The sequence below is a fragment of the Mus pahari genome, chromosome 23 (assembly GCF_900095145.1).
Source record: "Mus pahari chromosome 23, PAHARI_EIJ_v1.1, whole genome shotgun sequence".
Lineage (NCBI taxonomy): Eukaryota > Metazoa > Chordata > Mammalia > Rodentia > Muridae > Mus > Mus pahari.
This window is the reverse complement of record NC_034612.1, coordinates 34,221,788-34,230,789: the sequence shown is the minus strand read 5'-3', so window position 1 is coordinate 34,230,789 and position 9,002 is coordinate 34,221,788. Positions and strand designations below refer to the sequence as shown.

The 9,002-nt window shown below is 48.0% G+C and overlaps 1 protein-coding gene across 2 annotated transcripts in view; it reads right to left on the bottom strand.

Annotated features, from left to right (window-relative positions):
- Positions 1-9,002, bottom strand: part of Lmtk2 (lemur tyrosine kinase 2) — an 83,431-nt gene that overhangs the window by 17,318 nt on the left and 57,111 nt on the right. For both annotated transcript variants that reach the window (XM_029533550.1, XM_029533551.1), the window contains exons 8-9: positions 5,024-5,108; positions 3,354-3,475 (exon numbers count right to left, since the gene is read on the bottom strand). In XM_029533550.1, the coding sequence (XP_029389410.1) occupies positions 3,354-3,475; positions 5,024-5,108 (207 nt within the window). The remainder of the gene's footprint in view (positions 1-3,353; positions 3,476-5,023; positions 5,109-9,002) is intronic.

Below are 9,002 nucleotides of genomic sequence, written 5' to 3'. Positions count from 1 at the left end.
TGGGATTAAAGGCATGTGCCACCACGCCCAGCTTCCAGACTGTTTTTTTAGTCAGGGTAGTCTCCCTGCCTCAGCCAGCCAAGTGCTCGGGTCTCAAATGTGTGACACAGTACCCATCACATCCCTGCCCCCGCAGCCTGCCCTTGCACCCCAGAGTTCTATCCTCCCTGAAAAGGCCTAGCTCAAGGAAGAACTTTTCCTTTCCTTCACATCCTCTCATTCTTTCCACCGTCCACTGTCGACGGGATGTCTTACCTACTGGGCCTTCTCAGGGAGCCACGTGCATCACATGGCAAGTTTAAATTTGTAAATACTGTATGTGCATGGGTATTCTGCCCACACGCATGTCTGTGCACCACTTGCCTGCTGGCGCTACACAAGCCAGAAGTGGTATCACACCCTTGAAAATGGAGTTACAGATGGAGTGCGAGCTGTCATCCTGGTGCTGAGTCCAACACAGATGCTGTGCCGGAGCAGCCGTCCCTTTCCTCTTCCGGGTTAACTTGAAACAGGTAAGCTTAGGATCCTTATCACCTTTTCTTTTTTCTTTTTTCTGAGTCAGGGTCTCACTGTGTAGCCCAGGCTGGCCTATATCTTACCATGTAACTAGGCTAGCTACAAACTCACAAAGATTTGCATGCCTCTCTTTCCCAGTGCCCATATCTAACATTCGGTGACAGAGCCTGGGAAAGTGGAGTTTTTCAAACACTCCCTGTGATTTGCCACTCCAGATCCAGGCGTGTAGTTAGGAGACTGCCCACACCCACCAGGGGACGGTGGGTAACGGCAGCCTGAGTGGTCGGCGGTCAATTTCCTGCCGCCACTTCTCCAGGACAGTGAGCGGCAGCGCCAGCATAGTCCACGTCCACAGAGTCACTTCTCAAGGGAGGAAGAGGAGCCCACACCAGCCCGACAGCAACACCCTCTCCTCCCTGGCAAAGAACCATCGAAGGCAGGTAACTAACTTAAGCAGAAGAATGTTTAAGACACTGCCCAGTGACTTTGGAGGTGCCAGTTTTATTGAAGAAAATCCATGTGAAATGCTGAAGCCAAAAGGGTTGCCAGGTGACTGAATTCGGCCTGTCTCCCTGCCTCAGGTTCCCACAGTCCTCACTCATTCACCTTGATTCTTTCCCTCTTCCAGAAAAACTCTCAGACCAAAGCCCCCGGGCCCCTGCCACCTCCCATGCTTCAGCGGACCGGAAAGGAAACACAGGCTCCCCGGCTCCTTAGGCCCCCCGGCCTTGCTGTTCGGGGAAGAGTGTGTCCTGCTGCTGTGGGGCTCTCCCACCTCCACTCTCAGGTCTGTATAAGGTTCCCCCATCCACCTTGGCAGGAGCAGTATGGCAGGACTTGGCACTGCTGCCAGCGACTGTTCCGATGGTCAGGAACAGGGCCAATTCTGCCTTGGGGAACACAGGCTTCATTTTCATGTCCATCACCCCGCTAAGTGCAATAACACTGCCAATCAAGCATAAAAAACATCTTCTTGAAGAATCTAGGGTGGGTAAGAAGGCAGGAACTTCCAGAGCGATGCTACCATCTTGAGAACTGAGATGACCAAAGCCACCTTTGAGCCCTGGGGCGTCCATGCAGGCACTTGGGTTTCTCTGTGAGCAGGCCAAAGCCTTGGGTCCACCCAAGGGAGCTAGTCTCAAAGAGAGTCTGCTTCAAGGCAGGTAATGAGCCAGCTCCTCAAAGGCAGTCACCAGAGAGGGAGGGGAGAGGGCTGCTAGCAGGGCTGACTTACAAAGCTGGCCTTCAATAGTCCTCACTAGCTCAGGGAAAAGCACTTCTGCAGTGCCCTGCTAGAGCGGCCGCCTGTGTGTGGCAAGACACCCAGGTCCCAACAGAGGCAAACACAGGTCCTCAATGGAGGGGCTTGTCTCAGTCTACACGGCCATGGATTCTCACCCTAAGAAAGACCAGAGGAAATCACGCACCAGCCACAAGTGGAGTGGCCGAGGTGTTACTTACTGCAGTGGTCTGACACAGATCACAATTCAATTGTGTAAAACAAACAAACAACAACAACAAACCCTGAGACAGATAGATAGATGGATGGATGGATGGATAGATGGAAGGATAGATGGATGGATGGATGGATAGATGGAAGGATAGATGGATGGATGGATGGATGGATGGATGGATGGATGGATGGATAGATGGATGGATAGATAGATGGATAGATGGATGGATGGATAGACGGATGGATGGATGGATAGATGGATGGATAGATGGAAGGATAGATGGATGGATGGATAGATAGATGGATGGATGGATAGATTTTTTTTAAAGCATAGAATAGTTTATTCAGGGCATGGGGAGGAGAGGGCACTAGGGGCAGGGAAAGGCAGAGAGAGAGGGGGATAGCGGAGGAGAAGAGGCCGGCCATAAGCATATGGAAAGAGGGGACAGGAATGGGGAAGGGCGAGGGGATAGAGCTGGAGGAAGAAGGGAAGAGCAAGAGAGCAAGAGCCTGATAATTTTTTAAAATCAAAAAACTATAAAACTTAACAGAAAGATGTAAGAGACTAGACATAGCTGAAAGGAGAATGTCAAAACCAGAACTGGTGCAGGGAGCATCTATGTTCTAGAGGGTAACGGGAGGGATGAAGGGGACAAGCAAGGGACACAGCCACTCATGGTAAATTAGCCTTCCAAAAGGAGAGAAAATAAATGGAGGCAATATTCAAAGAAAAGGGGCCAGGGATTTTCTAGAAGCAAGAAAGAGGGTGAGGAAATGAAGTAAGATTAAGGTGTGGAAAAAGTTCACTCATATTGTAATTTCTAGGATAATTGATAAAAGCACAGGCATAGAATACATAGCTTCTAAATAAAGAGGTAAAAAAAACAAACAAACAAAAAAAAAACAAAAAAACCCTGCTAAAAAAGAAAATCAGTCCAAAGGAAGGCAAGCAAAGGGAAACCAGAAACAAACAGGAAAACACCTGATACCTAAAGTACAGGCGTCAGTGAGAGAACCATGACACGGCCAAGTCAAAGACTTAGATGCATCATCGTTTTAGCATCTTTTGAAATGACCCCTAAAAATCAGACTTACATAACAGCCCAAACCTCTCAGTTTTCCAATTCACTTCAGTAAATATTAAGCACTTACTGTATTCCAGGCTGAGTAGGTACAAAATGGACAACAGATGCAGTTCCTGTCCTTAGTGGAGGCAAATGGATAGAAGCAGCAGCAGCAGCTCAAACACAACCATCACCACTGTCATGGCGCATGGGGTGTCTTTCTACCTCCTACATCCTAACAGAATTACTTCTATTCTCAAAGAGAGGGGAGTTGGGCCCTTGCTAAGAAAACCAAATAGAAAGGCATGCCAGATACCTACCAGATATTACTGTATTTAGTCTGATCTGCAGTCAAGAGTCTGTCTTGAAAGCTGGTCACTAATTCTGGAGCAGTCCATCTCAGGGGGAACATTTTCTTGTCATCTGTCTCAATGTAATCCTCCTGCATGGTCAGAAGCACAATGTTCAGGGGATTCCATGTGAGGGAGCTTGAGAGCGTAAGAGCAAAACATTATCAGCGAGCACGGGCCCAATCACAGAACAGCACAGGGAACTGGGAAGCAGGCATGCAAAGAGACTTCTGGATGGAAGGATGGACAGGAAGTATTCCCCCAGACATCTGAAGGCCATGTGAATGGGTCTCTAAAGCACAGAGCTAGCTCAGTCACCTTTAGCAGAGGTTGGCCCTCTGTGCTGAGGACTGTGCTAGTTACCCCAGCTGACGTTACAGGTCGACCTCCCACCACGTACGAGCAGTGAAGTGACAGGTGAGCTAGACACTAGAAACCCTCTCTCTCCCTTAGCTGGAAGGAAGGGCTGCATAAAGCCAACCACCTCTGTGAGAGGCTATAAAGGTAATCCTAGCAACAACTTCACAGCAAACACTAAGTGCTTCAGGCACTCCAGCTAGTGCTTGGACAGGAAACCAACCTAAATTTGCATGTTTTTGAAAGCATTACACTTCTGGTGCTCACAAGAACCCACTGAATGACAGATGAACGATCTTTATGATGCAGCATAGAAAATGATTAGTACTGCAGCAGTGTCATTTGTTTTAAAAAGATACAACTCATTTAACTTTAAGTGTATGAATACTTTGTCTGAATGTATGTACATGCACCATGTTCGTGCCCGAAGCCTAAGGAGGAGGCCAGAAGAGGGGTGTCGGGTGCTCTGGAACTGGAGTTACGTCCTGTTGTGAGCCTCCATGTGGGTTCTGGGAACTGAACCCGTGTCCTCCACAGCAAGAAGAGTATGTGCTTTAACTACTCAGCCATCCGGCCTGCCCCAGCAGTGTCTCTGCCCATACCCCAGCAGAGCTCAGCAAACACTCACAGATGAAATCTACTGAGCTGTTTTCTTTAGGGGTATATTTAACAGTTAAAAACAAAGTAAAACCGTGAATATCAACCTTAGCATAGCTGTGCTTCAGTTTTACTGACTACAGTGAGAAACATCCACAGACACATGTGCTCTGCTCTACAAATATTAATTACCATTTGGCCCACATGCTAATTAAATTCTGTTACACAGGGCTAGTAAAATGGTTCAACAGGTAAAGCGCTTGTTGCCAAGCCTTGAGTAACAAGGTAACTTGAGCTCTGGCCTGGGGACCCACACAGTAGAGAGAGAGAACTAACTGCCTTTGACTTCCTCATGCATGTCTTTGACATGTGTGTGCCTATAAACATACACATCCACATGAAATAGGTAAGTATGCAATTAAGAGTATTTTAATACTGTTTTTTATATATTATTGAGGCAAACTGAATCCATTACACTGAAACCTGAGACACAAAGCTATGGACTTTGACATATCAGAAGCCAATGGTCCCATAAAAGGACTGGGATACACCTGCTGGAGAAAGGTCATGTCATAAAGAGACTCCCCCGCCCCCACCCCCACCCCCTTAAACACAAGCAGTGTTTTTCAAGCCGACTCTTGACTGACAGTAGCAGGTTAAGAAGACAGAGGCAGAACTTTGCTTACCTTGTACCTGCTGAAGCCTATTCCATAGTCACCCACTTTGACATTTAAGTCGGAGGTGAGATAACAATTCCGCAGGGCCAGATCACTGCAAACAGAAGGAGCAGGGTCAGTGTAAGAACACGCAGGATCCACAGCCAGGATCTTGCCGCACAGAACTGCTGGACATCAGAGGCGTCTTTCAGAAACCAGTCATGCCTTCAGCTATCTGCTTGTAGTTAGTGTCTCAAACAAAAGGCATACTTTAATAAGTGAATAAAATTCCCCTTTCCTTTTTGTTTTTCAAAAAAAATTGAAAATATGTATTATATTTTTAAATTATGTGCATGTGTGTCTATCGGCGTGTGGGTTTGTGCACACGAGTTTAGATGCTCAGAGGCCAGAAGTGGGCATTGGATCCCCTAGCGCTGGAGTTTACAGGTGGTTGTGAGCTGCCCAATGTGGCTGCCTACCAAGCCCTCGCTACCCAGGTGTTTGCCTCTTCCCCTAGTGAGTCACTTTTCTTATTTATTAGCTGAAGAAAGAAGCAGCACCCACTAATGATCCCAGCATCTGAACTGACTGCCTGCTGGTGAAGCGCTCATGCTCACACCAACAACAGCTACAGGGAGCAGCGATGGGTGGCTGCAACCCTGCATGTGTCAGGGCTCAGTGGGCATGCTGAGTGTAGTACTGACTCAGCCATACTGATGACTTTCTATGTGTTTATGTGGGGTGATTTGCATGGTGCTCCATCACAAAGCCTTCTAGTAGTACATGGGGAAAAGCTGGATGCTTTCTGACTTTGCTGTTATTAACAATATAGAAGCTTCCTATTTTTTAAGAAATTTGTTGTAGTGTGCACAGAAATGGTGATGACAGGGGCACAGAGTGTTTTGAAAACTAATTAGAGTGCTGCCTAGATTCAAAGCACTGCCGTAATCGGCCTCCCAGTGCTAACACCAAGTATTCTCTGCACCTATTAATGTGCAACGCTACGGAACAGAAAAAACACAAGGTGCTAGTGCAACTTGACGTCAAGGCTGCTCAGGTCAGGAAACAAATGCAGCCAGCATTCTCCTTCAAGCTGAAAAACAGGTCTGGTGACGAAGCTGCCTGAGCTCCGGCCCTGCTGGCTCCTGGAAGGCACTGGCTGGTCACCATACCTGGCAGCGGCCCAAGGGTTCCAAGTCACAACCCCTCACCATTTGTTTTTAACTTGGGTAGCTACATATCACAGCTTGCCCATCTGTGGAAGGATTCTCTAATGCAAATGGCTCGAGGTGATTGAGGTCAGTTCCAAATTAACCCATGGCAAGTTTCTAGCTACAGGAAGCCAAGTAACTAAGAGAGATAGAGAAGGGGTGGGGTGGGGGTGGAGCACAGGGACAGATATGACAGGAAGCCAGGTGCCTAAGAGCCACTGAATACTCTTCCGGGAGCTTAGTTTATGCTAGCATATTCAATCTTGGTGACAGTGCTTCTGGGTAAAATAGATCCCCAATTCTACAGAAGGAATCAGCTCAGAGGGATGAAAGGAGACTCACAATGGTAAAGCTGCTGAGGGGAGAATTTACCATCCTAAGCCCAGTTTACCCTCTGTCTGCCCCTCATTGTCTGCCTGCAGCAGCCACAAACATCAAGGTTCATAAGGGCTGGTTCATCATACTGTGGACCCCAGATGTACAAGCTGCAGATTATATCAAGGAGACTGGTGTATGTGGGAGGGGATGGGGGGCACCATACACGACACCCTCACAACACCCCCCTCCACCCCATCAGTGGCCTTTCCCCTGCTTATCTTGCTCTGGGAATGCAGAATTCTTCCACTGTGAAACTGACTAGACATGGAGGACCGTGCCTATGAATTGCCTGTGACTGCTGGGGACTTGTGGGGACTTCTGATGGGATAGGATAAGGCTCCCTGGGTGGGTTTTTCCTTGGGCTAGTCAGGCACCAAGGCTGAGCTGGACAGCCAGGCCTCTGTGGGTTTCTACTGGCTCCAGCTTGCTGTCCCACTGCACACAACTGCAACACTAGATGAAATGCTCGGATAAGCAGTTTCTGGGACTGGACACCGCCTGCCCAGGGTTCTGAGCCTGGAGGATTATGACAGCAGAGGGAAGCACCACCCTCAGGGGCATATTCCAGCTCAGAAGCCTAGGGAATGGAACTTCCTAGTAGTGGACCCCAAGACAGAGGCTGAACTTGAATAAACAGGGAAGGGAGATGCTTTGACAATGTCTAAAACAAGGCTGGGCTGGGGGCATGGTTCAGTCAGAGTCCCCTCCTAGGATCCCTCAGTGAGGAGCTGGAGATACAGCTCTGGAGTATACAGAGGCCCCCAAAGTCCATCCTCAGCACTGACAAAACACAAAATGAGCCCAATCAAAACAAAACAAACAAAAACCAAATCAAAAATGTTACTTGAAACCAAGGCCAAGCTGAGTTGTCGGGTAGCAGCTATCTCTAGACAGAGCCTTGATGATTCGTACCACCAAATGTGTCATAGGATCATTTGGGGACCCTACCTCCCTACTGACAAACTAAACAGCAGGCAGCACATCTGGGGTAGGCTAAGAATGGACATGTCCCAGGAGCCAGTGCATGTCTGAGGAGCCTTCCAGGAATGTGAACTGGGACTCCGCTTCTAAGAGGGACCCTGAGGTTTCTGGCGATCCCCTTGGGCTCCTGTACCTAGGACCTACACCATAACCAGATACCTTTGCTAAGGGTAAAACACAATGTCACCAGGGATAACAACCCATGAGACACGCCCCCCCACCCCCCATCTAAGTCTAGACTAGAGGCCACACCGGATCTGAATCAAAGAAATCTGGTATATTTTCTGTGTGACATTTGTAATCAGTGGTCCAAGTGCTAGTTAAGAAGGGAGCTAGCACTTTTCACCTGGGATGCTGATTTTCTCAGGTGGCCTACCCTGGGCTAGCTTACAAAAACACAGCATTTCTTCTACAGAGGACAACAGACATACCGGTAGATGGTGTGTGCCGTGATTTATTGAGTCTCATGTGGCCTAGAATAGCCTCAAACTCTATGTAGCTAAGGATGACCTTGAACTTCTGGTCTCATCTACCTCCACCTCCCAAATCTCGGAATCCCAGGTATCCACACCTGCTTTTGGAGGGGCTTGGGATAGACCCAGGGCCTGGGGTGTGCCTGGCCAGCACCCACCGCCTGAGCTACGCAGGCGCTACATTCACTGAGCAGCAGGGGTGCTAGGTTCTTTCTGTGCCTCCTGAAATGCAAACCTGTGCTGGCGGTGGTGGCTTTTTTCTTCTGTCTTTTTTGTTTTAAATTCTTCCTCCTTTCCCTCTACCCTTCCAGGTAGCACAAATTAACAAACTGGTAGGTACAGTCTTTCTACATAATGATCACACCAAAACAAATACACGAAAGGCACACACTGTTATGACTACTAACTTGTACCTTAATACCTAAGCTATCACGACGCAGAATCCCCTCCTGTTTACTAGCCTAGTCAGTCATCCGAAGCCACAACTACACAATAGGCGACAGTATAGAGAGTGGAAGCTTACACTAGTTCTCTTGTGAATGTCTGTTTCTCCCATTTGCTACCCTTTCAGGTAATACTGGGGTAATGATTTTGTTTGTCTCTTTGAGGCAGTCTTGTTGTGTAGTCCAAGCTAGTCTTGAACTTGCAGTTCTCTTGTCTTGGCCTCCTAACCACCGAGTACAATGGGTTTTGTTTCTTTTAAAGAATTTTTTCAGTAAGCCTGGTGGTGGTGACAAATGCCTTTAATCCCAGCATTCAGGAGGCAGAGGTAGGAAGATCTCTGAGTTCAAGGCCAGTCTGCTCTACAGAGAGAATTTCAGGACACCCAAGGCTACATAGAAAAATCCTATCTTAAAAATAAACCAGCCGGGTGTGGTGGCGCATGCCTTTAATCCCAGCACTTGGGAGGCAGAGGCAGGCGGATTTCTGAGTTCGAGGCCAGCCTGGGCTACAAAGTGAGTTCCA